The following is a 26254-nucleotide window of genomic DNA, read 5'->3' as shown; positions in this document are numbered from 1 at the left end:
AGCTCTGCCTTCCCCTGGGGGGGCACCGGGGGTCTCTGGGCTCACCTTATGTTTGGGACATCGCAGAGAGAAGCTCTCTTCGGTTAGTAAGCAACCTGCCAGGAGAAAAGGCCGTGTCAGGGGGGGTCCCCGAGCAGCAGCAGGGACGCAGCCCCCTCCTCGCCACCATTTCCACGAAGATTTGGGCTGAGAGCAGCCAAATTCGGGACACAAACCACAAATTGGGGACACCAAGCACCTCGCCATCCGCCACGGGGAGCCCCCAGCCCACCCCGTCCCCAATTTCAGCCGGCTCAGAGGGTGCTGGGGGGGGGTCCCCACGTGTCCCCCCCCCGTCCCCGCTGCTGGGGGCTCACCTGTGTCGATGGCACACGCGTAGTGGTAGGTGTGGGGACACCCCTTCTGGCAGCAGCCCACCGTGGCCCCCGCTTGCTGGCAGCTCGAGCACTTCTGAACACGCAGCGGGGAGGGAGAGAGAGACAGAGAGACCTCGTCAGAGCCCCAAATGGCCCCCGCTGTCCCCGAGTTGCCCCCCCCGGTAGCGCCCTCCCTCCAGCGCCCGTGCACCGCGCCACCGGCTGCAGCCACCCTTTTTTGGGTGGAAAATGCTGAAAGCAGAGAGTGGGCAGGAGGGGAAGGGACGTGGCCGTGCCATGGCTCGGGGGCAGACCCCATGTCCCCATGGCAGTGTCCCAGCAGTGTCCTCCCTAATTTGCCCCCCCCAGTGTCCCCATGCTCCTGGCGGACTGTGTCCGACCCTCCCTGAGCCACCGCATGGCGTGACAGCACAAAAACATTTTTAAGGCTAAAAAGGAGGATTTTAGGCCTTATCAGGGAGGCAGCAGCACGAATCTCCCGGGAAGCCAGCCGGGTTCATCGCATCCCAACACCAGCCCCGGTCTCCCAGGACAATTTGTAATGCCCGGCAGCTTGCTGACCAGCCCTATTAATTTCGCCCCCGCTGCAGCCGGGTGTCCTGGGGGATTCCCCTGCTCCCGGGCAGTAACACGCCGTTAGCCCTCGGTTTGCCCCGAAAACCCTACAAAATCCCGGCATATGGGCAGTGCCCAGCTCCGGGACCAACTTCTCTCTGCCACACGGGGCTGGGGTGGGCCAAAAATGGGGTCGGTGACTCCGTGCGCTCCGGCCGTGCCATAAATGCCACCCGTTTGGAGGAGCTGCCGCCTTCCATCCCCTCCGTCCCCCCCACGGCCTCTCCGCTCCGGGTGGGGTGGCCGAGCTCTTACCACGTCGGCAGCCGCCTTGACGGCCTCCTGCAGCCCGTAGAGCTTCCCCGCCACCAGGAAAACCCCAGCGGTCCATATGGCACAGGCCTCGTGCAGCCAGTGCTCCTGCGTGTCGCCCGCCCCCGGCTCCTGCGCCGCCGCCACCGCCGCCGGGGACTCGGCTTTGTTACATTCGTGCCTCCGGGGCTTTTCGGCCGCCTCCTCGCCCTCTGTCCTCTCGTCACAGCAGTAGCAGCTCTGCAGCCTGCGAAACATGCCCCGGGGGCTGGAGCGGAGCGAGCTCTGCTTGGCAGCCTCGGCGGCACCCTCCGGCCTCGGCGGCTTGCCACCGGCCGCCCAGCTGCTGCTCTCCGTCCCTTTCGGCCCCCTCTCCACCACGCCGGCCTCCTCGCCCTCCGCCCTCGCCTTCTCCTTCAGCCGCGCCTTCTTCTTGGGCAGGCAGTCCTCGGGGTAGTAGGGCCCGCACAGGTCCCCCAGGTCCTTGTAGTTGGCGGGGTTGCGGCACAGGCAGCACACCAGGCAGGCGGCGCTCAGCGCCTTCGACACCACGGGCCCCATGTGCATGGTGGACGAGGCCGGCAGAGCCGCCCGCGGCCTCGGCGCCGTGCCGGGGGGTCCCCGCTGCAGCCGGGCCTCGTCGCCGGGCGAGTTGACCACGGTGCAGGCGGTGGTGAAGTCTCCGCGCCGCTCCACGCGGACGTAGGGCGCGAAGGGGGGAGCCCGGCTGTCGGCCCGCAGCCGCTTGCAGGAGATGTACTTGAGGCGGATTTCGGGCTCGGCGGGGTGCAGCAGAGGCGCTTGCTGGGCTTGCCGCCGCCGCTTGCCCCGGCTCTTGCACCGCGACGGCACCGCCTTGGCCTTGCCGTGGGCCAAACGTTTCCTCTGCCGCTTGGAGTAGCCGTTGTAGTTGGCGTGGTTGGCCCGCGCCTTCGGCCCGCGCGCCGGCCCGCCCGCCGAACGCCCCTCGGGGCCCTCTCCGCCCCCCGCCTCCTTCTCCTCGCTCTTTGGTTTCTTGCCCTCCCGCGGCGCCTCGTCCCCGCCGCCCGGCCCGGCCGCCCGCTCACGGGGCGGTGGCAGCGGCAACGCGGGGCCCAAGGGCGCCTTGGCCATGCCCAACGCCGCCGCTTTGCCCTTGCGGTTCCTCTTCTTGGGCAGCAGCGCCGCGTTCTTGGCCACCACCGCCGAGCCGGGCTGCGCCGCCACCACGGCCGGCACCAACGTCTCGCCCTGGAAGCCGTCGGCGGAGAGTTTCTTCCCGCTGCCCGGCTTCCCCTTCAGCGCTCTGCCATGGGCGTTTCGGCAGAACTGCTCGGCCGAGGGCGCCGCGGGTGCTTTCTGCGCCGCCGCCGGTTTGGGCAGCCGCGCGTCGCCCACCGCCGGGGCCACGCCGCCGTGCTTCACCGCCCGCTCCCGTTCCGCCCCCGCCGGGCTCAGGGAGGTGCCGTAGGTGGCCGCCGCCGTCGCCGCCGCCGCCGCCGCCGCTGCCGTGGCTGCCGGCTTGCAGGCGAACTTCTTCAGGTTGGGCGAGGTGATTTTCTGCACGATGGCCTCCAGCTTGAGGCCGCGGCCCTTGCGGGGAGGCAGCACTTTGGTCTTGGTGGCCTCCTGGAAGGCCGCCCGGGAGGTGATCTTGATGCAGACGTCGGGGGCCTCCTTTGGCGGTGGGGGTTTCGGGACGGCTTCCCCGGGGCTCTTGGGGGGCAGCTTTGCTTTCACCTTCTTGGCCACGGGCATCTTCTTGAAGAGGCTGGGGGGACCCTCGGGCTTCTCCTCCTTCATGCCGCTGCTGTTGCTCCGCAGAACCAGGTTCCTCTTCTTGGCAGGGATAGGGGAGATGAAGGTGGATTTCCTCTTCAGCGAGTGCAGGGGCCGCTCGGACATCTTGCCGCCCACTCCCGGCCCCGTTTTGGGCAGCTTCATCCTGGCTCCCACCTTGCCCTCCTTGTGGGGGCTGCCCGGGGGGGCCAGCTTGAAGGCGGGCGGGAGGTGGTTGTTGGAGATGAGTTTTTTGGGTGCCTTGCAGTTCTTCAGCCGCACCTCTGCCGCCCGCTTGCCCCGCCGCCTCTTGGTGTAGAAAACCTCCTGCGTCTTCGTCCGGGAGCGCAGGATCATCGACCGCTGGTCCCTCTCCCCCGTGTCCGCCGCGTCCCCCTCCGGCGGCGTCGGCCCCGCTGCCTCCTCGGCGGGCACCAAGCTGGGCACCAGGAGGGTGGCATCGCCGCCGGCGTTTTGGACCACTTTAGGAGCCGGCCGGCCGCTGCGCTTCCTGGCCTTGAAAGCCACCCGCTGCTTCACCCCACAGGCCGGCTTCTTCCCCAGCTTCTCCTGGTGCACCGGCACTTTCAGCCCCTCCAGCGGGGCCGGGGTGCGGGGCTCGGCGAGGGCGGTGAAGGAGCGGGTGCACATGCGCGCCGGCAAGCCCTCCGCCGCAAACCTGGGCGTCTGGCTGTGGGCGTTCTTGCTCGGCATCTCCACCTGCCCGTCCGGCCTGACGCACGCCACCGGCAGCTCATCGAAGGGGCTCGGCACCGCGCCGCCGGCACCGTCCCCCTCCGGCAGCCGGCAGTGCACCCTCTTGTTGCGGAGGCTCTTGCCCCGCGAGACAGGCTCCGTCTTCCCCAGCACAGTTTCGGGCACCAGCTGCTTCTTCAAAGGTTCGGAATCCGCCCCCTCCGGGTGAGGTTTCTCCCCTCCGCCGCCCTCCTCGGGCTGGATGTGGGGCAGGGAGGACTTGAACCAGCTCTTCACCTTGGTCTCCGTGCCCACCGCGGGGCCCAGCAGGATGACGGACTGGCCGGAGAGGCGCGCTGAGGGCGCCGAGCCCTCCTTCTCCACCGTGCTGACGGTCTCCTCGGCGGACACGGGCACCTCGCTGGCAGACAGCACGGCGGGCATCTCCGGGGGCTTGGGCGGCGAGGCGTCGTAGGGCACCGGCTTCTGCTCCGCGCCCGCCAGCTCGCAGAGCGAGGAGTACTCCTCCGCCTCCAGGTCCGACTCCTTCAGCTCCGGCGACGAGATCATGGGGATCTCGCCAAAGTCCCCGGCCGAGCAGCAGTGCCGGGTGTCCTGCAGCCACCTCTCGCTGTCTGCCTTCGTGGCCTCGTCGTAGGTCAGCGTCTCCTCCTCTTCCTCCTCCATCGCCTGCTGGGCAAAGTCCCGGGCCGGCTCGCTCTTGGCCGGCTGCTCGCCGTCGCACAGATCCAAGCTGCAGGCATTTTTTTTCTCCTTGCAGGACCCCACCATTTTGCTGGGGAACAAGCCCTTGGGGAGGTCGGAGGCTTGCAGACCCGAGCCCAGCTCCTTCCACCTGAGGCACGCCTCGCCCAGGCTCTCCTCCGGCCACTCAAAGTGCTCCATGGCGTTTTCGGAGTCCACCGAGTTGGCCGTGGTGTTCGAGTAGCAGCTGAAGCTGGAGGCCCCCGCGCTGGAAGTGGCGGCTGGGATGCTGGGCTTGGAATTGAACGCCAGCGGGGCCGCATCCTTGAGCGAGTCCTTGGTCTCGGTGGCTGCGAACTCCACCTGGGGACCCTCATACACCTCCTCCCCAAAGTCCTTCCCCGTGCTGCCCCCCGAAGCCTTGTCCAGCTTGAGGGGCTCGGTGAGGGTGCTGGAGTCGCCCTGGCTGGGCCACGCGCCCTTCACCATGGAGTCCAGGCACGGCCGGTGGTTCTCCAGCTGGAAGGGGGACTTGGTGGCCTCCTTGCTCAACATGGGCGAGTTGGCCCAGGCTTTGTCCCCCTTCTCGCTGATGGCGTCCTGCAGGACGATGATCTCGGAGGCCAGCTCCTCCTGGGACAGCGCGCTGAGGAGCAGCCGGGGACAGTCCCGCTCGTTGGTCACGTACTTGGTGAAGGTCTCCAGGGGCAGGCTGGCGTGGATGCTCTGGAAGGAATCGTCCGATTTGGTGGACATATCATCCGGGGAGGTCACGGAGCAGGTGGAAACGGACTCGGGCTTCGCCTTGGAGTTGCTGTTGACGCGGGCAGGGCTGCGGTTCTGGTTGCAGTAGAGGAAGCTCCTCTCCAGCTGGTCCTCCGAGCCGCTGAGATAGTCGGCGTCCTGCGTCTCGGCGTGGACGGACTGCGGGGTGCTGAGCGGGTCGGACAGCGGCGTCCCCACCTGCTCCGCCGAGTACGTGCTGCTCTCGGGGCTGCAGTGCTGCCCCTTGAGCTGCTCGGGGGTCCTCGCCGGGGTCTTGATGCCTTTTTTCTGCGGCACGGCCGATTTGGAGAGCAGCAGCTGCTGGACGGTGTTGGAGATGTTCTCCACCTGGGAGGTGAGCGCCGTCAGGCTCTGCAGGCTCAGGTCCGACAGCAGGTTTTCGGGCAGCTTCTCCTTCGGCAGGTTCTTGCAGTTCCCGGATTGAGCATCCGGGCTGGTCCCGTCGGTGGGAGAAGGGTTCAGCAGCGGCATGAAATGGCTGTGGTCGGCGATGCCGGCCGGGAAGGCGCCGGCGTTCAGCGGCTGCTGGCTGTACTGGAAATTCTCCAGGTTGGGCATCAGCGGGGATGGCGTGGAGCTGTAGGACGGCGACCGGCCGACGGAGCGTGCCGGCGAGTGGCTGGCGCTGGGGCTGAAGGTTTGGTAATACTGCTCCGGCGTCCGGACGGGGGGCGCGTCCCCCTGGCAGTAGGTCTGCCCCGGCTGGTTGTAATGCTGGTACTTGGCCAGGTTTTGGTAGTGGAGGGTCTCCGGGGCGTGATGCCTCCCCTGCAAGGGCTGAGGTTGGGGTTGGGGAGGCTGCGGGGGCTGCGGCGGCGGCGGGGGCTGCGGGGGCTGCGGCGGGGGCTGCGGGGGCTGCTCGTAGCCGATGCGGTTGGGCTGGTAGCCGTGCAGGTTGGGCACGCGGGGGCCGGGGGCCAGGCTGGCGGCGCTGCCCAGGGGTCTCTCCAACGGCGGCTGCCCCGAAGGGGCCGTGCAGCTCTTGTAGGAGTGCGCCGGCTGGCTGCCCCCCGGCACCGAGGAGTAGGTGGAGGAGGCGGGGAAGGACTGCGAGTGCTGCCCAAAATGGGGGCTCTGCGGGAAGGGCATGGGCGAGGAGACGTCGTTGGGCAGCTTCTGCCGCTGCAGCTTGGGGTAGGGGAGCGCGGGCGGCTGCTGCTGCTGCTGCTGCTGGAAATGAGTCCGGAAGGGCAGCGGGGTGGCCGCCGCCGGCTCGTGGTAGGGTCGCCCGCCCGCCGGCGCCGCCGTTTTCTTCATCAGGCTGTCCTCATACTTGGCCACCCCGCCGGGCAGCGCCTGCGCCTGGCTGCCCCACGCCTGCAGGCCCTCGTCCCCCGAATAGCGGGCCGGGTAGGGGCTGTTCTCCTGCACGGCGTAATTGGAAAAGGCCGGCCTGCCTTGCAGCTGCTGCCCCGCTAATTGCTTGTTTCCCCGGTGGTATTTCTCCACGGCGCTGTTCTCGTAGCCCGCGTACGGCAGTTGCTGCTGACTGTAGTACTCCTTCGCCACCAGCCTCTGCCGCTCGCAGTTCGGCCCTGCCTGACTTTGATGCCTGTAATTCTCCAGGCGTGATGTATCTTGTGAAGTCGGCTGGTAGCTCTGCTGGTTGCCATGGAAACCACACCTTTCTCGAAAGGACTGCATGGCGCGGGCTTGTTATCTGCGAAGAGAGAGAGGCGAGAATTCAAATGAAGCATCGCCACCGCCGCCGCCGCCACCGCCGCGGGCCGGGGAGCACGGCCGTGCGCACAGGGGGCACCGCGGGCATCGCCGCGCCTGCCGGGGTGGCACCTCGCTGGCACTGCGTCACCTCGAGTGGCCCTGGATCGTGGCACCTGGCTCTGCATCGCCCTGCCTTGCCTTGCAGCCTTCTGCATCGCCCTGCATCGCCTCGCCTTGCACCGCTTTGCAGCACCGTGCGCCTCCTCGCCTCGCCTTGCGCCTCTTTGCATCGCGCCTCGTCCCCTCGCCTTGCATCACCCTGCATCGCCTCGCCCTGCCTTGCATTGTTGTGCATCGCCCTGCGTCACGTTGCATTGCCTTGCACCAATTTGCATCGCCCTGCATTGCCCTGCATCGCCCTGCATCACCTCGCCTCGCCCTGCATCGCCCTGCTCCGCATCTCCTCGCCCTGCATCGCCCTGCTCCGCAGCACCATGCCTGCAACCTGGGGGATGTCTGGGGCCCCGCTGCCTCCTCTTGCCCTGCTGATGCTGGTGGCACCTTCTCCCATCCCTGCCACCTGCCCCAGCATTGCAGGGTGATTCCTCCACTGCTCTGCCTACCCCACAGCATGCCATGCCCCCACCACGCTGTGCTGGGGTCCCCCCGTGCTCCATTTCATGCTCCTCACTCTGGAAATCACTTAACCAGTAACCCCTCCTTGCGTGCCCTCCCCGGGGACACCAGGATCCTGCGAGCCCCTCCAAACACCCCGCTTCTTGCCACTATTTTTAATTATCGCCATAATTACTGGAGGCAGCAGCGCGGAGGGACAGAAGCGCGGGTTCTGCTGCACAAAAAAAAAAAAAAGTCATTTCAACTTCCTGGGTCTGCCCGTCTGTGCCTGCTGCCTCCTCCCGCAGCCCCCCCCTCCCCGTCCCCAGCCAATAACCCCTGCATCGGTGCGATACCATCTGGAAGCTGTCTGCTCCCGCCAGCAGACGTCTATTAGCCGAGCGCCTCGGCGCAGTCGTCATTAAATGTCCCCATTTCCTCTCCCTGCTCGCGCTCGGTGCGGGGAAGCACCTGGGTCACCGGTTTGATCTCGGAGGCAGCTCGCGGGGAGGGACCCCGCGCGCTACCGAAGGGCTGGGTGGCGCTGGGGACGCATCCTGCCCGTCCACAGTGGGTTGGAGACATGGGGTCCCCCCCCTTCTGCACCCCCTGGGGACTTCCCTGATGCCTCTCCCTCGGCCGTGCCGCAGCGGTGACCCCCATGCAACCCACACCGTCCCCTCCAGCTTCATTAGGGTGATGAGTTTAATGAGGGGAGGCCGCCAGCTCCTTGGGGCCACCCTCTCAAGGATGCCCTGGCTCTCACCCCACTGACACTACAGCACCCCTGGAGCACGGCTCAGTGCTGCCTGCACCAGCCCAGCACCCCAAAACCACGGTCCTGTGCCCACGTTCCCCCCCCACAGCCCCTTTTTGGTCTTTTTCTGCGTTTCCCCTCCATCCTGCAGCTCCATCTCGCCGGCCACACGGGCAGCTGGATGCGGTTAAGGCGTATATCTCAGGGAAAAAGACAGGTCAATTAAAATCCGGCCAGCCCGCTGCTAACGCCCCTCGTGCCAAAGTGGTGTGGGGGCTGCCCCGTCCTGCTCGGGAGGCTGGGGGGAGGCGGGGGGGCGCGGGGGCTGCGAGAACAAAGGGAGCAAAATCAAAGCCAGGCCTCTGGGGCAGCCCGGAGCGGCGGCGAGAAAATTAAAGGGAGAAAAGGGCCCCTACAGCTCCACGTGGAAGCAGGTTTGAAAAATGGGATCGGCTCGAGAAAAATCCCCGGTCTGTTGCTTTAAGGGGTGCTTTCTCCCTCCTTGCTTTCTCTTTTATTATTAATTATTATTACTTTCCCACAAAACAGCTGGGGCAATGCCAAGCTGAGCAAAAAGCACCCGGCGCGAGGGGACGTGCCGCGCACCGGCGCGCACGGGGGGGGGACGCACGCAGGGGGCACGGTGGGCGTGCAAGGGCTGGAGGCGTGGGGAGATCCTACACGTGTGTGGGGTGTGCACACGTGCAGGGCGTGCGAATTGCAGGGTGTGCACGCGTGGAAGCCCCCAGGGCAGGATTGGGCCACGGCCGTGCCCGCACACCAACACCCAGCTGGGCACCACCAGCCTCAGCCACGTCCCAGCGCGCGGCACGGGCTGGGCTCCCCCTGCGCCCTCAGGGAGCTCCTTTTGGGGACCGAAATATCAGGGCAGCGAGGCAGGAGGTGCGGATGGGGGCTGCCAGTGGATTCTCCACCCGAAATGAGCTGAAAACCTGCTCCGAGCAAGGTGCTGAGCCCTAGGGGGGGGGTAAAACCCTCCCTGGCAGCAGCACCCAGCCCTGCCCGAGGAGCAGCTCTGCCCTGGGCTGTGCCGCAGCTCTGCTGGCGGAGGGACCTAACAGATGTTGCCTCCTGATGGAGGCTGTTTCCGAGCAAACGCTTTAATGGCATCAAATCAAGCTGTCGACAGCAGCAAGGTTAAGTCCCTTTCCAGGAGGGGGAGGAGGAAGCGGCCGCGGCCCTGGGGCTGCGTGCACGCGCCCCCCCCGCCACAGCCCTGGGATGGGAATCGACACGGGGGGCTCCGGGGGTGACCCCAAAAGGGGCTCCGTCTGTCGGACACGGTGACATGGGGACACCACGGTGCCCAGAGCCAGCACGACCCTGTCCTGCCACGCAAGGAGCCACGCTCGCATCATGCTACGGCCACCCTCAGCATCCCATCCCTCGGTCCCCTTGGAGAGGTGGCCCCCGTGGACACCCCGCACGGCCCCACAGCCCCCAGCACAGCCCTGCTGTCACCCTCTGGGGACACGCAGGACCCGGGGGACCTCCCGGGGCTGGTGCATGACCTGGGGCCACGCACTGGTGCCCGGGGCTGTCCCGGTGCCAGCAGCAGGGCACAGCGCCGTGCCCCCCCGGGGGCTGCAGGTGCCCACCCGCTTGGCTTTGCGATGCGTTGCCTGGGCTTGGCTGGATTTTCCTCCCCCTTCCCTCCTTCCTTCTCCTTCCTTCTCCTTTCCTCCCCGATGGCTGGCAGGGACGAGGCAGCGCTGCAGCACCGAGGGCCGGATCCGGAGCTCTCCAAACGCGTAAGCGCCCAGACCCCCGGCGCATCGCCCTGGGGACCCCCTCCCTTAACCCCCAGCCCCGTTTCCCAGCTGCTGCTCTCCCCGCGGGGCCTCATCCATGCGGGGCTGTGGCCGTGCTCCCGGGCAGGCCGTTTCTCAGGCTTTTCCTGATGCGCCACCGCCAAGGACTCGCCGCCTAAAAATAGCGGCGCGCTCTGCACCAGCGGCAGCACCGTCACCACGGACCCCCCCTGCTCCGTGTCCCTCCCCGCTCCCTCCTCCCAAATCCCTGCCACGAAACCCCCTTGCCATGCACCAGACCCCCCCTTCCCCCAAACCCTGGATTATTTTTTTTGGGGGGGGACTCAGCCCTGCTGGGGAGGGGGCAGCAGTCGCTGGTCCCAACCCTGGTCCCCCCCCCACCCGCCTCCGTAGCTCTCAGGGGGGAGCAAAGCGCCTATCGAGGAGTGTCAGCCCCGGATTTGCTTAATTGTGAGCTGGTGGAGTTTAAAGAAACACTTCCTGGCAGGCTGCCACACCGCAAACTGCTTCGTATAATTTTATTATTAAGGGAGGAGAGAAAAAGGGGAGAGAGGGAAAGGAAGGGGATGGGGAGGGGGGGGCAGTGGGATCGGGGACGTGTGCGGGTAGCAACCCTGAGAAACGGCCCCGAGGAGCCGGGGGGACAGACGGACACCCCCGGGAACACAACGCCCAGAGGGACCCGAGGGATCCCTGGGGCTTCCCCGGGGCCAGGATCAAAGCGTCCAGGCCTTTTGGGGGCTGCCCCCGTGCTTCATCCCCCTTTTGCCCCAAATGGTGCCCCCACAGCACAAGGGGACGTTGCCCATCTCACCGGGGGTCAGGCACCCCTTTTGGGTGCCCCCTCTCCAGGGCACCCCGTTAATTCTCTGCCCAATGCACCCCTTAACGCACCCTCACTCCCACGCACCCCATTAACTCTGCAACGCCCCCCATTAAGGCCCCCTCCCCACCGCACCCCTCCACGCACCCTTTTTGCACTGCACCCCTTTAGGCCCCCTCCCAAACGCAACCCTTCAACACACCTTGTGCCCAGCGCACCCCAATAACACCCCCTCTCTCTGATGCCCCCCATTAATGCCCCCCATTTCCAGTGCCCCCCATTAATGCACCTCCTCAGTGCCCCCCTTCCATGTATCCCATTTCCAGCACACCCCATTAATGCACCCCCTCTCAGTGCCCCCTTTCAATGCACCCCATTTCCAGTGTCCCCCATTAATGCCCCCCTCTCCAGTGCCCCCCTTCAATGCACCCCATTTCCAGCACACCCCATTAATGCACCCCCTCTCCACCCCCCCCCTTTTTAACCCTTCCCAACACCCCCTCTCCATCACACCCCTTCCCCAACACCCCTCTCCAAAGTGCCCCACAAACCGGGGTACCCGTGTTGGGGAGGATGCAGAGGGCAGACCCCAGCCCCTGGCTCTTTCCTCCCCCCATCCCCAAACAGCGCGGCCCCCCCGTTGCGCAGCCGAGCGGAGCAGCTGCTCCCTGCACACTCCACTTGCCCGCAGATGATGATAAATGGAGCTGGGGCTGCGCCGCCCCGTGCGCGGGGGTGGGCGGATGCGGGCAGCCAGGAGGAGGGATGGGGTGCGCAGCCCCCCCATACACACACACCCCGGACCAGCTGCTCCTCCCATCCGGCTGCTGGGGAATTCCCTGGGCAGGTCCCCCCCCCCCCCTCTTCCAACTCCTCCCTTTTTTTATTTTGATTTTTTGGAGGGGTCGGTTTGGAGAGCTGGGGGCCACCCAGGGGATTCCCAGCGCGCTGGGGCACAGCCTTCGCCACCGCGCGGTGCCCCGTTTTGGAGCACGAAGCCCTTGATCCTTTCCATTCCCCCCAGCCCCCCCTCCTGCCTTGCTCTGCTCCTCCCCAGCGAGGAATTTTGCTCGGGAAAACATCGCCTGCGCTCATGACTCAACGTTTCTGCTGGCCTCCGCTCCAACGCCGCCTGCCAGGGGAAGCCCGCGGCCTCCCCAGCCTCAGCCCCTCGCCTGGAAATCCGGCTCGGCCCCTGCCCCCAGCTTCCTCCATCTCCTCTTCCTGTCCCTTTTCCTTTATTTTTATTTATTTTATTTATTTTTTTAATTTTTTTTTTCTACGGGTTTATCCATGCAGCCGGAGGGAGGCTCGGCAACCCGGAGCGAGCCGCCGTCGCCTCTCCTTGCCTCTGCAAAACGCCAGCTGGCAAGGAAGGGTTTTTGGGGAAAAGAAGGGGATTAAAAAAAATAAATAAAAATAAATAAATAAAAATAAAAATACAAGCAGCCAGGAGCCGCGCTGCAAAGCAGATGCTCAACCTGAGCTTCCCTGGGCAAAGCCTCCCTCCTGCAGGCGAGCGCGCTCCGGAGCAGGAATCAGAGCCGCGCGTTCCTCGCTTCCCCCAACAACTGGATTGACATCAACCTTGAGGCGCTCACGGGAGAGAGGCAAAGCAGGCGATCAGCGCGCAGGAAATATGACCGAGGTTAAAGAGGGACTCGGCTCGCCCAGCCTCCCCACCTAAATCTCGCTGCAGACCTGCCCCGAGCTCCCGCTGCGGGCAGACAAAAGCAAGGACACGGCCAAAAGGAGCCGTGCCGGGGGCTGCACGCCCAGCGTGGCCCCCACAGCACAGCCCACGGGGGGGGATACACGGCAGGGGAGGTCGCCCACCGCCGCAGTGCCCTTCTGCAACCCTCCAGCCCCCAAATAAATGACCCGTGTGGGCTGGCGGCGGCGCGTCCCAGCATCCGGCACGCTTCTGCTTTTCCTCTTCACTCATTGGGATCTTCCTGCCTTTTTTCCTTCCTTTTTTCCTTCCTTTTTTCCTTCCTTTCTTCCTTCCTCCCTCCCTCCCTTCCTTCCTTCCAGCCCGCTATTGGGCTGTCTCACTATTAACCCCACTAATAATTAACCGGTCTCATAATTTATAGGGCCACCAGCACCAAAACGCGCGGCACATCCTTGCCCCCCAGGCTCAGCTTCTGCCTGGTCTCCCCTCTTTCACAGATGCTGTCCCCCTCCCGCCCCATTTATTTTGGTGACCCTATTAACTGGTGACCCTTTACCTGACCCTACTGCCCAGATTTTTGGGGGTAACCACAACCACATTCACCCCTGGAGCACCCTCCGGCCGTCAGTAGCCACAAGACCCCAAAACCCACCTGGAAGGTGCAACCTCGCCCCTCCTGGGGGACAGACCCCCCTGGGCGAGTCCCCTCCCTGCCCCGTGCCTCATTTTCCCTAGAAGACAGGAGCAAAACCAGCTCCGTGCCAGGGCAAAACCTTCTGCAGGAAAACCCTTCAGGAAAAAACCCTCTGCAAAGCCAGAAGGTGCTGGGCTGCAGCACGGTGCGCAAAGACCTGCCCCCAGCACCCACCCCCTTGCACCAGACGCGCACCCACGGGTGCCACCACCCCCCGGTGCCATCAGGGCTCACGTCCACCCTTCAAAAACGCGCTCTTAAATCTTCCCCACCCGGCTGCAGCAGGCGAGCAGGCCACCCCCGAGCGTATTTATTGCTCGCTGTTACACCATCGCCCTTTGGGCATAAATGGATTTACCTCTGAACGCTCTCCATTTCCCCTCTGTGTCCTTTCCGCCTTATTTCAATCAATTTTAGCCGCCGCCTGGCCCCGCTCAAACCCCCTTCCCTATTATTATCGCAAGGCCACGGGTTGAAATTCCCCGCTCCTGCTCGCTGCGTGCAGGATCTGGCCACCTCCTGCTGCAGCCCGGCCACGGTGGCTCTTGGTGGCCCCGTTCCCAGGTGATGGGGACCAGTGCTGGTTGTGTCCCCCCGTGCCCAGCCCCGCCACCTTTTGCCTTGTCCTGGAGGGGGGAGAAGGGGCTGAAGGAGCTGGAGACCCCATGGTCCTGCGCAGGGTCCCCCCAGGGTGCCAGGAGGGTGGCCCCGCTGGCTTCACCCCTTCTACAGGGTGCTGAGCAGGGAGCCAGGGGACAAAAAAAAAAAAGACGAAAAAAGGGAGAAAAAAAAAGAATAAATCGACGTTTGATGTCGCGTGATAAATTATTTCGGTATTACACATTCCCCGTCTCCAAATCCCGAAGACAAATACGCGGGCAGGTTAACCAGGAAAGCAGATTTCAAAGGGCCTTCTTCTATTTCCCTATTATTGACTCTGTCAATCATCTCGGGCGAGACCCTAACCTTTAGCACCCTGCAAAATCTGCCTGCTCCTTTTGTTCCTGCTGGAAAAAAAAAAAAAAAAAAAAAAAAGAGGGGGGGCGGGAGGGGGAGGGGAGAGGAATTTGGGGCAGGGAACTTCCAAAAGGGATGATTAAGGAGTTAATCTGCCTGAAATAGATAAGGAGCTTAGAGCTGCTGGTATTTTACTGTCCAAGTTTGGATTCAGTGTGTCTTAAACACTGGCTGGAATGTACTTAGATATGACCAAAGTACATGTCCCCCCGAGGAATTACTAGGTTGCCAATTAGATTTGCTTCCCAGATTCACTCAAACCTTCACAAGCTTCTTCAGAGCAGGAAAATTGCTGCCTGTCCCCGGGGAGGCAGGGGGGGGGAGGCGGCGGAGCCGCGCGCACCGCCAGCGCTGCCCTCCTTATGAATGAATAAATCACGGCGGCGCGGAGGCAGCCGGGGGGATTCGTGGCAACGCGGCGCAGCCGAGGAGGAGGAGGAGGAGGAGGAGGAGGCGAGCCGGGGAAACCCGCACCCGGGCACGGGGCATGGCCTCGCCGGGGCTTTCCCCGGGGGTGCCGGGGGGCTGAGACCCTCCCCGTGGCGATGCCGGCGAGGGGACCGAGGCGGAACAAAGAGCTGGGCGATGGGGCATGGGAAGGGGAAGGGTTGTGGTTCTCCCCTGGTCCTGGTGGGGTGGTGGGGTGGGGTGGCGTGCCGCGGTGTGCCGTGGTGTGCCGTGGCGTGCCGTGGTGCGCCGTGGTGTGCCGTGCCACCCTGTGCCACCCTGTGCCACCCTGTGCCACCCCGTGCCATGCTGTGCTGTTCCGTGCCGTGCCGTGCCATGTGGTGCTACACCACGTTGTGCCATGCCATGTCATGCCGTGCCATGCCATGTTGTGCCATGCCAAGCCATGCCATGCCGTGCCGTGCCGTGCCATAGCCACACGCCCCAGGAAAGCCCCGGGGATGGCCGCAGGGAGCCCCACGGCACAGCCTGGGCAGGGGAAGCGCCACCCAAAGGCGCAAAGCCACCGGCGGCAGCGGCGCGGCGATAAGAAGCAAAGGGCCTCCGGCACAAAACCAGCCCTTTGTCCACACGTTTGAACTCCTCCACTCCATCCCTCATTATTTACAGCCCTCTGCAGCGTGCTGGCGTGGAGCTGGTGAAAACAAGGCACTTTGGGGATTTCTGTGCCCATCACGGAGCGGGGACCCACCAAGGGACCCACCAAGGTCCCGTTCCCACCCCGTGCCGTGCCCAAATCCCCTCCAACAGCTCCCACACCCCGACACACACACACCAAGCTCCTCCACGAGTCTGCCAGACCCAGGATGAGTTTTTCCATGGGTTTCCCACCCCGGGGCCTGGCTGGCCCTGCCCTGGTGTCCCCCCCGTGCCACTGGAGCAGGCGGCGCGGTGGAAAGTTGCTGGAACATCAGCTCGGGCTGCAGAGTCCTGGTAACAGTTGCTATGCGAAACATTCAGAGGTGGAATTTACTGTCACAGTTAATAATAGATGAAGGTTTTAGAATTTTTGATGCTTTACATTTTAAGCCGTTTGATTTATAATGTTTCAGAAAAGGAGGGGAAAGAGCAGCAGGGGGGGAGGGTGGGGGGGGAAAAAAGGCAGGAGGCGAACGGCGCGTGGTAAACACGGCGAGATGGCTGGGGCTGCCTCCTCTGCCCACACGGGGCCATGGGCGAGACCCCAGCACGGCTTTCCATGGGGTCCCCCCCAAAATCACAGGCAGCATCCCCACGGGAAAGCAGGGCACAACTGGGACCGCCCCCCCTCAGCCTCTGGATTGCATTTCTTATCCTCTTTTTTCTTTTTTTTTTTTTTCCCTTTCCCTCAAAGCTCCGCATCTCTCCTCATTCCGCAGGCGCGCCCCCGCGGGTGTTTTCGTGCTGGAGGGCTGCTGGGTTATTGACTTGCTGGCGCTGCTCTTCCCTCTCGCAGGTGTATCTCAAGTGGGCGCCGTAAATAGCAGCGAGCCGCGCGCCCGCGGCGCCGTGCCGGTGGGTCGTGCTGATTAGGAACACGGTGCCAAAAAAAAAATAAAAACAACACCCAAGGGGCTGGTTTCCCCTCTCCATGCGCCGATGCCCCGGACCCCGCTAAGGTCCTGGGGTTTGGGAATGCTGGAGGGGCTCTGCTGGAGAAAAAGAGGCTGAAAGGTCCAAAGGGGGGTGTGCGGAGCTCTCCTTGCTGGAAAGGAGAGAAGGCACAGGTGCCAGCACTGCGCGTGGGAACGCCGTGTCCCTTGGTGTCCCTTGGTGTCCCTCCGTGTCCTTTGGTGACCTTCAGTGTCCCTTGGTGTCCCTCAGTGTCCCTTGGTGTCCCTCAGTGTCCCTTGGTGGTCCCTCGGTGTCCTGCGATGATCTCCAAGGCCACCCAGTGCTGAGATGCTGAGGCTCGCAGCTTTCCAGCCCCTTGCTCCAGCTTCTCCCAAATCCCGGAGCGTCCCAACCCAGGCTTGCAAAAAATGAGCGTGTCACCTGGCAGATTCAACCCCAGGGGCACAGCTTTGGGTAAAAGAGAACGAGCAGGAGCAGCTGAACACCCGGGACCTCCACCGGGCAGAGAAGGTGGCAAAGTCCCGATGAAATCAGGGAGGACAAGCGGGGTTTTCCCTTGGGCGAGACACGGAGCGGTGTGGAGGACTTGGAGGATCCAGAGGCGCCGTGATGGGGCTCCAGGTGGCCGAGTGTGTCGGTGGCACCGCTGCCATCCCCAAGCCGTGGCCCCATCCTGGCTCAACCACGGCCACGGGGAGCAGGAGGTGAGCTGGGGCCCCACAGCCAGCCCCGATCCGTCCCATTGCTGCTGGGCTGAAGCAGGATGAAAACCGCCTGGCCGCCGGGAGCCACGCTTGGGGACGCTGCCATGAGCGAGACAGCCAATTGTGCAGCTGTCTGGCGTGAGCTGGCGTTGATTGAAAGCTCGGGGACTCGCCGGCGCTCCCCGCACCCCATCCCTCCAGCCGGCACAGCGGGCAGAACCCCCGTCCCCTCACCCCGATGCCCTGGGCATTTCCCATGCCCTAAAAATCTCCGTGGCTCCCTCCCGCTCCCCGCACGGACACGGGGCTGCAGGACACGGGGGGTGGCAGGGACGCGTCCCCGGGTGCCCCCCAGGGCTCCCCGCTGCCCCCGCCGCGGCTTCCCCGCAAGGTTTGGGATTCCCACGGGTCCCGGGCTGAGCGGCCCCATGATGTCTCAATTAGGGATTGTGTATGGCGCCCCATTTACATATGCACAGCCTGCAAGGAGCGGAGGATAATTTCTTTATAAAGCGTCTTTGACACGTAGGGTAGCTCGCCTTAATGAGGGGGATATTCCACAAAGATCCGTTACTAATGGGCTCGAGCCGCCAGCAGACGCCTGCCACCACCACGGCCAGAACCCAGACGGGGTCCCGGTGACCCCCTGGTTGGGTTGGGAGGGCTCAGCCTGCCCCGTTGCCCCCGTCAAGGGTGGGTTTTGGGGGGTCCCGATGGTTTCTTGGCATCCTGCCTGCCCCTGCTTTGCCAGGGAAAAACCCTCACGGGTCCCAACGGGAGTGGGATCCCAAAAGCCAGCACACGGGAACTGCCCGACCCGTCCCAAAAGGCAGCGCCGCCAGCTCCAGGAGGGGAATTTCAGGCCGGTGCAGCTCCGGCATCCCCTGGTGCACCGAAAATCCCAACGCCCCCAGCCCTGCTTGGCAACCAGCCCCCGGGGAGCAGCCGGGGCCACTCACTGCCACGGCGATATTTTAAAAAAGCAGAAAAGGCCTTAAAAAAAAAAACCAAACTCCTGCCAGGGAGCTTCACAGGGCCGCTGTGAATCCCTCCCTGACAAATTTGGTGCACGGATCCAGCCCTGCAGCCCCCCCAAGCCCCCGGGACCCCCGTTAGGGGCCGGTGCCTCGTTAGCCCCCCGCGTGGCCGCGATTCGTTTGCGGCTGTGCCCCGGCCACCTCCTGGCTCGAGGGGAGGCGCGGGGCGTCCCAGGGCACTGTCACAAGGTATTAAGCCGCGGCGCTAAAAATAAGCACCGGCAAAAATAACCGAGGAAATCGCAGTCCCTGCCTACCCCCGGCGGCACAGCCCCCGCCGCCGCCGCCGCCGCTGCGCAGCTTCGGCTGGGTGGGATGGATGCAACGCGTTTTCCCCTCCCTCCGCCCCCATCTCGAGGAGTAAAACCCGCAGCCACAGCAGGGGAACGGCGACGAATCCTCCCAGGAGGTGTTTTTCTCCTCGAGGTGGTACCAGGGGATGAGGCCGCGGGGATGGAGGTGAAGAGACCCTTGGTCACCATGTGCCCGAGCACCGAAGGATGGATGGATTTGGGTGCTGGGCGGTGAGGTGTGCTGGGCAGCACGGGGCTGAGCCATGTCCCGCAGCCGTCCCCGTTCCCACAGCTCCCCAAAACCCATCGGGTTCCCCTCGCTCAGCCCCCTGCTTGCTGCTCAGCACCGGGGAGCAGCAGCCCCTCCTGGAGATGTCTCGGGCACTGCGGCCACCCTGGTGCCCATCCGACCCTCAGCGCGCCCCAATCGGGTCCCACGTGGAGATTGGGGATGGGGACACGGCCCTGGTGGCCCTGGGGGAGCGGGGGGCAGCTCCTCGAGTGGGATCAGCCCCGTGTCCGCAGCCAAACGCGTGCGTCCGCCCTGGTGCCTGGGCTCTGGCTGGAATGAATGCATGCACATACCTCTGCCTCAGCATGTGTGTTTGCTCTTCTCTTCCGCGGCTGTGATTGATTAAAGGATCAGGGACATCTGAGAATGGAGGCAGCAGCGGCAGCAGCAGAAGCAGCTCCCTTTGGACTTGGAGAGCTTCCTTGCCTGCTGCTTGCTGCTGCCGTTGCCTGTCAGGCAGCTTTTAATCAAGGTTTGCTTATATCTGCAAAGGCCTTTCCCAGAGGGATGAAGGGAGGAAAAGAGGGGGGGAGAGTATATTAACATGCCAGCCACCCTCCCTCTCCCTCTCCTTTGTTTATGGAGAGGGTCAGCGCTTGGAAACGTCTGATGGGGACAGGGGAAGGCGCTCTGGGGGTGCTGGGGGGGCTGGCGGCGTGTGGCAGCTCTCCAGGTGCCGTGCTGGGGCTGTGGGTAGGACGGGCACTGAACCCGGCCAGGATGTGCTCGGTGACAGCTCCGGCACGTGGAGGGAGCAGGAGCTGGTGGCCTGGGCTCGGTGGCTGTCTCCTGGTGGCCCTGGGCACGTGGCGTGGCTCCAGCAGGCGCTGCAGCGGCACGGCGGGGACACAGGGCCCACGCTGGGCATCCCCAAATTGGGGGGGTCTCAGCGCAGTGAGAGCAGCACCATTCGTTGGGTAAGATCAGGGGAACGCAGGCTCCACCACCCACCCTAACCCCACACAGGGACAGGGTCTCTCAGCACCCAGCAGCCACAGCCAGGAGCTCTGGGGTGGCCACATCGTGACACCCCGCGTCCCTTTGACTTCGGCGGCAATATCGGGGCTCCAAAAGGGCCAACACCACCCCGTAGCTGCCCCAAAGCATCCCCAGGGATGGTTTTGGCCACGATGCCGGGATTTTGGCACTGCACAGCCCTGGCAGCAGCCGTGGGTCACCCTCCCCAAGCAGCCTCCGAGCGCATCAGCACCGGTCACGCCTGGCAAGCGGCACGGGAGGACGGGTGACCCCAGCCCCTGTTCCCCCCCCCATCGAGAGCGTGTCCATCTCTGCCGCTGCTCAAGCGCATCACTTAGGGCTCTCCATGTTATCTTATTGCTCAGCTAATGACCTGCTAAAAGTATTATGTGAAAAACCGCACTCTTAGCCAGCCATTAAACTGGTTAGGACCAGCGGGTCATGCTTTATTGCTTTAATAACTGAGTTTATGAAAGGTCGTCTCATAACTGATAACATGCATAATTTTTGTAACTTAATTAATGCTGCTAATATACTGGAGTCTCCATCAGCTGCTGGTGCAACTGATGTGCAGTTTGCATCCCGAGTGGGGCCGGTGAGCGCAGCCTGGGCACGGTTCTGCCCGGCTTTGCCCCGCGTGAAGGCGCCGGGGATGCTCCAGACGTGGGTCCACACGGAGCAGGGTGCGAATCCTCGCCCAAACCCTGCCACTTCTCCACCTCGGAGAAATGCTCCGGATGGGAAGGGGATCGTTGCGAGCACGCAGAAGCAGGGAATGCGAGCAGAACCTGGCCAAAATCTGCGGTGAGGATACGGAGAAGTGACTTCTCCACCTCCCCTGCGCTCAGGAGCCACGGGTGCGTGCACGACTTGCAGCTGGGGAGAGGTTTCCCCAGGAAGGATCAAAGCCTCTGCACGATGGGAGTCGCTCCAGCAACCCCCCCACGTGCCCACCTGAGAGGGGAATTGGGCAGGAGTCAAAGCCAGCAAGTGAGCTTTGCCCTGAGGAGGAATTTGGGGCTGTGCCCACGGTGGTTTCTGTGCCGGGAGCAGCGGCACTCATCCTGCTGCTCCCCGCGCTGGCACTGGGCAGGCTCCTGGGCACTGCACATCCAACACAGCCCCACAGAGGTAAATGTCACGGAGCCGGCCGCCTTTCTTCCCAGCCCTGTATTTTTTAAGGACAACCTCTTCGACAAGAACACATTTTTCTCATTAGGAAAAAAAAAAAAAACACACAAAAAAACAACACAAGAAGGCAAACAGCTTCTCCCCACCGGCCGTGCGCGCGCGCGCACACCTGGAGGGCTGCGTGCGTGCGAGGGGAGCGGGGAAGCTGCCAAGCGGAGGCATTTTCCAGGGAGCAGAGCTGGGCCCTTCCCCTGCAAAAAATGTAAATAGGAGCCCAGGTGCATGCGGCGTGCGAGTCACTGATATGCTGCCACCAGCAAATATGGTGAGCTGCGAATCCCCGGCACCGCGCACCCGGAGCTGCGAGCGCGAGCTGCTCCAGCCGCCTGCTTAGTTTTGCAAATTCTTTCCTGCTGGCTGAGAAAAGCCAATATGTCTGCTGCTACCGTTACATCGCAGTAATTGTTCAGCACTGGTTATCATCCTGCCAGAAAGGCACGAGCTACCGCTGGGGCACTCTGCTTGCTGTAAATGCAGCGAGATGATTTCCTAGCAAATGCAAGTTTTCCAAGGAAGTGGGTGGAATCTGCTTGTCTCTGATTAGACAGCTCGGGTGTTGTGTTGTTTTTTTTTTTTTGTTTTGTTTTCCTGGTGCTTTGGAGAGAAAGGGAGAGAGAAAAAAAAAAAAGAGGCATGAAATATGTGGCTTTCCATCCCCTCTGCCCTGAAACACAGGCTCGCACGCATCCCGGCGATGGTCCCCCTGGGACGCGCAGCTTTGCCCACACTCTGAGCAATGATCCTGTGGAATGAGGCTATGATCTTTCATCAATCACCGCCGAGCGCTTCTCCCTCCCTCGCACACGCGCCGTGCCCGCTGCTGGAGCACGCTCCCGCAGCTCCGCGTTCCCTCCTGCCACCCCAAAATTAAAAGGGTGGGACAGGGGGGACGGAGCCCCTTGGCACGGGCAGGACCCCCGCAGCCTCATGGATGGGGATGGGAGGAACCCAACGGTGGATAACGCGAGGGAGGGGGGATCAGGATGAGGCCTGGGGCTGCAGGCAGGTAGGTCTGCCCCCCCTGCCCTTCCCGGGGAGGAAAAAGGAGGGGAAATGAAGATTTCCTGGTGTCTGGGGGCTCGGAGACCTTGACGCCCGTGTCCATCTGGCTCGTCCCCTCTGCCGGTGGCGTGCTCCCGCGGCCCCGTCTATCCGTGAATACCAATTATGGTTTGGGAGAATGTATATCTGAGATGTGCAAATACAAAAGGCAGGAAATAAAAGTCATCTCTTACTGAAGAGGAGAGGTAACCATGACTACCTGGGACCTCATTTAAAACTGTGCCGGCCGCAGGCTAAAAGGCAACGCTTCCTATTGTTACACACGTTTACGGAAAGCTTTGAAAACCCGAACCCCCCTCAAAACCAGCTGGGAAGTAAGAATGGAAATGAGAAACGGATGGAGTGGGGTGGGGGGGGGGGAGAGAGCGAAAGATATTTATTTCTGTTTGCGGGCTGCTTCTGCATCCCCCCCTGCGCGAGCCCAGCCTGCGAGCTGGAACTTCAAATGAGCATCGCGGAGGGAGCAGCAGCGCCGGCGGCAGCGCCATCGCGGCTCCAGCGCCACGTGGCAGCGCGCCGGGGGCTCGCACGGCACCGGCACGGCCACGGTCAGAGCACCGGGAGGGCATCGAGCAGCAACAGAGCCCGTGGAGAGCTCCCACTGCCACCAGCATGGCCGGGATGCGCCATGGGGTCGGGGTCCCTCGGTGCCGTCCCCGGCCCCGCTGCGGCGCGTCTGCTTCCCAACAGGGCCAGCTCGAGCGTTTTCTTCTTTTCCTTTCCGAGCAGGAGCTGAACAAATGGTGAGGAGTGAGTAATGAATCCCCCGGCTCGCCGCACAAACGCCCTTTGATGGTGGCTGTGAATGGGGCATTGATGGCGCGGGGCCGCCCCGGCGCAGCACGCTGCCCGCCGCCTCCTCCCCACCTGGGCATGCCGGGTCCTGCACCCTACAAGGGGGATAAAAGGAGGTGCAGGGCTGGTGCCCAGCCTGGGAAGGATGGGAACCACCAGGATCACCGAGCTGAGCCTCTGTGCAAGCTCGTTTGCTGGCCACGGAGCCATCTGCTTGCTCTGACTTCTGTGTAAGCGCGACCTGGGCCATCCATCCCAACGACCTTAAAAAGTCTCCTTCAGAAACCAGCAGTTTTCCCAGCCTGGGCATTGCGCCGCTCTCAAGCACTATTTTAGCACCAAATTCCCCATTTTGCTGCTCGGTTCAAGGCTGCAGCCTCCAAAAGAGGAGCTGGAGGAAGCAAGGCCACGCCGTGGAGCTCCTAGGCTGCCGCCGGATCTTCTGAGGTTTTGGGGACCTGTGGGGGGACGGGATGGGGACAGCCCCCCTGCATCATACAGTACCAGGGAGGGACATCCCCGCAGGACCAGGGCACAGGAGCTGGCAGCTCCTGCACACCTGGGCTGTGCCGGAGGCACCCTGGAGATCCCACTGGGTGCTGCTCCAGTGCCAGGGTGGGGAATGGTGCTGTAGGTTGGGGTGCCGGAGGGTTTGGGGCAGGGGGGTGATGTCCAGTGGTGCTGAGCACCCAATTCTGCTCCCGTCCAGCCGGCGTGAAGCCTGGCACGTGTACGAGCTCGGAGCACGCTGGGCACGTGGATGTGCCCCTCTGCCCCCAGCACCCCGGGGAGCTCACGCGGGGCCCACACCTCGGGCCACACACCCAGGCTGCAGGCAGGCACCCAAGACAGGAATTATGGTCTGTACAAAAGACAATGACAGTGAATCTTGTTACTGGCTTTTCAGCAAACGTAATTCCTTTTTATTAGAAAATTAAAGGGTATGAAAAGCTTTCCAAGGCTGAAGAGCTGAAATGTGCTTTCATAAAATATGCGGCGTCTGATAAAACGGATTTCCTTGTCTGCCTGCCCCTGCTCCCCGCTGTTATTCTGCCCGGAGAGGTGATGCCTTTTGCCAAAAAATTGACCCTGCCCTGGCTGCCTGCCCCCTGCTGCTGCAGGAGCACCCTGAGGACCAACGCTGCCCCCCGGCACCCCGGCTGTGAGACACTCACCTAGCTTGTGCCTGCTTGAGGGTCAGTTTTTAATTTTTCAAGCCAAATAAAACTCTGAAGGGCAATTTATCCCCTCCGGGGCTGCAGGTAAAGGCTGGTGAAGGCTCCCCCAAACCATCACCCCGAGCCCAGCCACGGCGATGCAGTAATTACGGGCAGGAGGGCAGGTAATGAGAGGCAATGTCGGACAGCGAGACACAGAAGCTGGGTCACTAAGGTAACCCGAGGAATCTCATTTTCTTCCCTTTCATGTTTCTCCCTCCTGGTCTTTCATCGTTCCCAGGGTCCAGGCCAACCTCGGAGGTTCCCAAGCACGGCGGTGCCCAGGGTGCGCCCGCGAGCGCGGCAGTGCCAGGGCGGTGGCACAGCTCCAGCCTCCATCTCACCAGGGCAAAGCGCGCCTTGACAGCCCGCTGCGGGCACGGCTGGCAGTGCCAGAGCCTGGCTCGATGCTCGGGCTTTGCGTCTCCACCCAGGGCTTTTCCCTGCGCAAGTCCCCAGGGATGAACACGAGGAGATGGCCACGGCCCTGGGATGGCGCACGGGGACCTCACTGACACCACCGTGCCGGCGGGGTGGGCGCAGGTTGGCACCCCCCTGACATTCACCACTTTGTCCTGGTGGAGACGTGGGGAAGTGAAACATCAGCTGGGAGCAGAGCTGGCAGTCCTGGCCGCTGTCCCCAAATGACTCTGCAGGGACACTGGGGTGACACAGGGATGGGGACAGGCGCTGGGTGGCCGAGCGGCACCGCTGCCCATGATGCTTGCGCCACGGCAGCGCGCGCGTCCCGGCGTGCCCCCTCCAAGTGGCACCCGTGCCCCTCGCGCCGCAGCCACTTCTCCTTTGCTCCCCCGTCCCCTCCCCGCGCCGCCGGCAGCGCCGTGCGTGTGACCGCGTGCCGGCGATTACCACAGGAAGAGCTGTAACGCTACAGCGAGCCTCCGCGCTCAGCCCTGCTACAAATCAGGGTCAGCCGGCAGCGCTGTTAGACAGAGCCTGCCTCTACGTGCTCCTGCTCCTAATGCCTTCCCCAGCGCGCCTAACGGGGACGCAGAGCAGAGCGGGGAGGCCAGACGGTGGCTCAGCCCCTCTGTCCCCCCCCCTTGGGGGTGGCTGCTTCCCACCCCGGATGGCCCTGGGTGAACGCCGCCAAGGCACGGCCAGGGCGTGTTTTCTCCCCGGCTCGCTCCGGTTTTACCTTTAACATCTGCAAATGCGGTTAAAAGTTTGCCGAGCCTATTTTTAGAGCCTCTCACCACATGCCATTTCTCCATCGTGAGACAGGAAATGCTGATGAGGTTGATCGCCACGGAGCTGCTTTCTCCTCCCCGGACGGCCCCCGAGCGCCTTCGATCCGCTCGGTGCGGCGGCACCGGCACCGGGTTCAACGCACTACGGGGCCACATCCTGCACCAGCAGCCCCCAAAACCCTCCTATTGTCCTCCAACCTCATCAACCCCGCAAAATCCCCTAACCTTTGGCTCTCCCCATAAAGCCAGGCCGACCTCAGAGCTCCCACACCTTGCTCCGTGCCTCGGTTTCCCCAAAGCGACCCCGGGAGCGGTGCCAACGATCCGGTGGGACGCGGAGACGTGGCGGCACCGGGCAGCGGATCTGTGGGCACCCAGCCCCTTTCTCCCACTGCCCTGCTTCGTAAAAAAAAAAGGATCCAGGACCGGGAAGGAGCCCGGGTGTCCTTCCAGGTTGCAGCCCTCGTGCTGCGTGCCGCAGCCCCGCGCCTGGCTCCGTCGCGCGGTCCCGACAGCCAGCGAGCGCGGCTGGCGCTCGGCGGCGCGGGTACCTGCTGTTTGAATGTCAACACCTCATTTATACATCTTGATTGGCTCTCATCAGCCATGCTGCGTTACACCTGATTGCTCCGAGCCGGCGCGGGGTGCCAGACTGCAGCGCGTAATTTCATTTAATTGGCCCTCCATCCCAAGCAAAATAGAGGAATAAAGAAACAATAAAGCAAACACACCCCCCCCCCCTTCCTCCCCCTCTGTAAAACATTAAAACCGCTGCATTTTTAGGGTTGTTTTCCTGTTGCAAAACGAGGGGCAGGAGGGGAATGTGGGGGGCTGTGGAAATCCCCTCCCCGTGGTGCTGGTCCCCAGGTGATGCTTTGCCAGCTTGGGGGCTCCCTGCGCCCGCTCTCCCCCTCGGCCCGTGGCGAGCCCGCCGCGTGTGTCACGCTCGCCTGTGCTCCTTCTCCCGCACGTTCTCGCAAACCACTGAGGCTGAAATTTCAATTAAGAAGGAGAAATAATTACCCGCCGCTCCACATTTCCTCTAAAATGGTAGCCAATGCCAGCAAGCCGAGTCATCGCCTCCCACCGCGTCCTGGCGCGGAGCGGCGGGCTGGCATCCCGGTGACATTTTCAGGATAATGCCGGCCCAGCGGCCGCTTGCCGGTGGCCACTGCCACAGGGTCCGAGCCCACGGGCCCGTGGGGGGCAGCTCAGGCTCCCCCCGGC

At 63.4% G+C, this 26254-nt stretch overlaps 1 protein-coding gene across 2 annotated transcripts in view; it reads right to left on the bottom strand.

Annotated features, from left to right (window-relative positions):
• The window catches only part of RAI1 (retinoic acid induced 1), a 70331-nt gene that overhangs the window by 2499 nt on the left and 41578 nt on the right, over nt 1-26254 (bottom strand). For both annotated transcript variants that reach the window (XM_072023880.1, XM_038187021.2), the window contains 3 exons: nt 1248-6849; nt 357-450; nt 46-95 (listed from right to left, as the gene is read on the bottom strand). In XM_072023880.1, coding sequence (XP_071879981.1) covers nt 46-95; nt 357-450; nt 1248-6833 — 5730 coding nt within the window. In that variant the 5' untranslated portion in view covers nt 6834-6849. The remainder of the gene's footprint in view (nt 1-45; nt 96-356; nt 451-1247; nt 6850-26254) is intronic.

Source organism: Anas platyrhynchos, chromosome 15 (assembly GCF_047663525.1).
Source record: "Anas platyrhynchos isolate ZD024472 breed Pekin duck chromosome 15, IASCAAS_PekinDuck_T2T, whole genome shotgun sequence".
In the NCBI taxonomy this organism is placed as follows: Eukaryota; Metazoa; Chordata; class Aves; order Anseriformes; family Anatidae; genus Anas; species Anas platyrhynchos.
The sequence above is the reverse complement of the archived record's forward strand: the minus strand, read 5'-3'. Positions and strand labels throughout refer to the sequence as shown.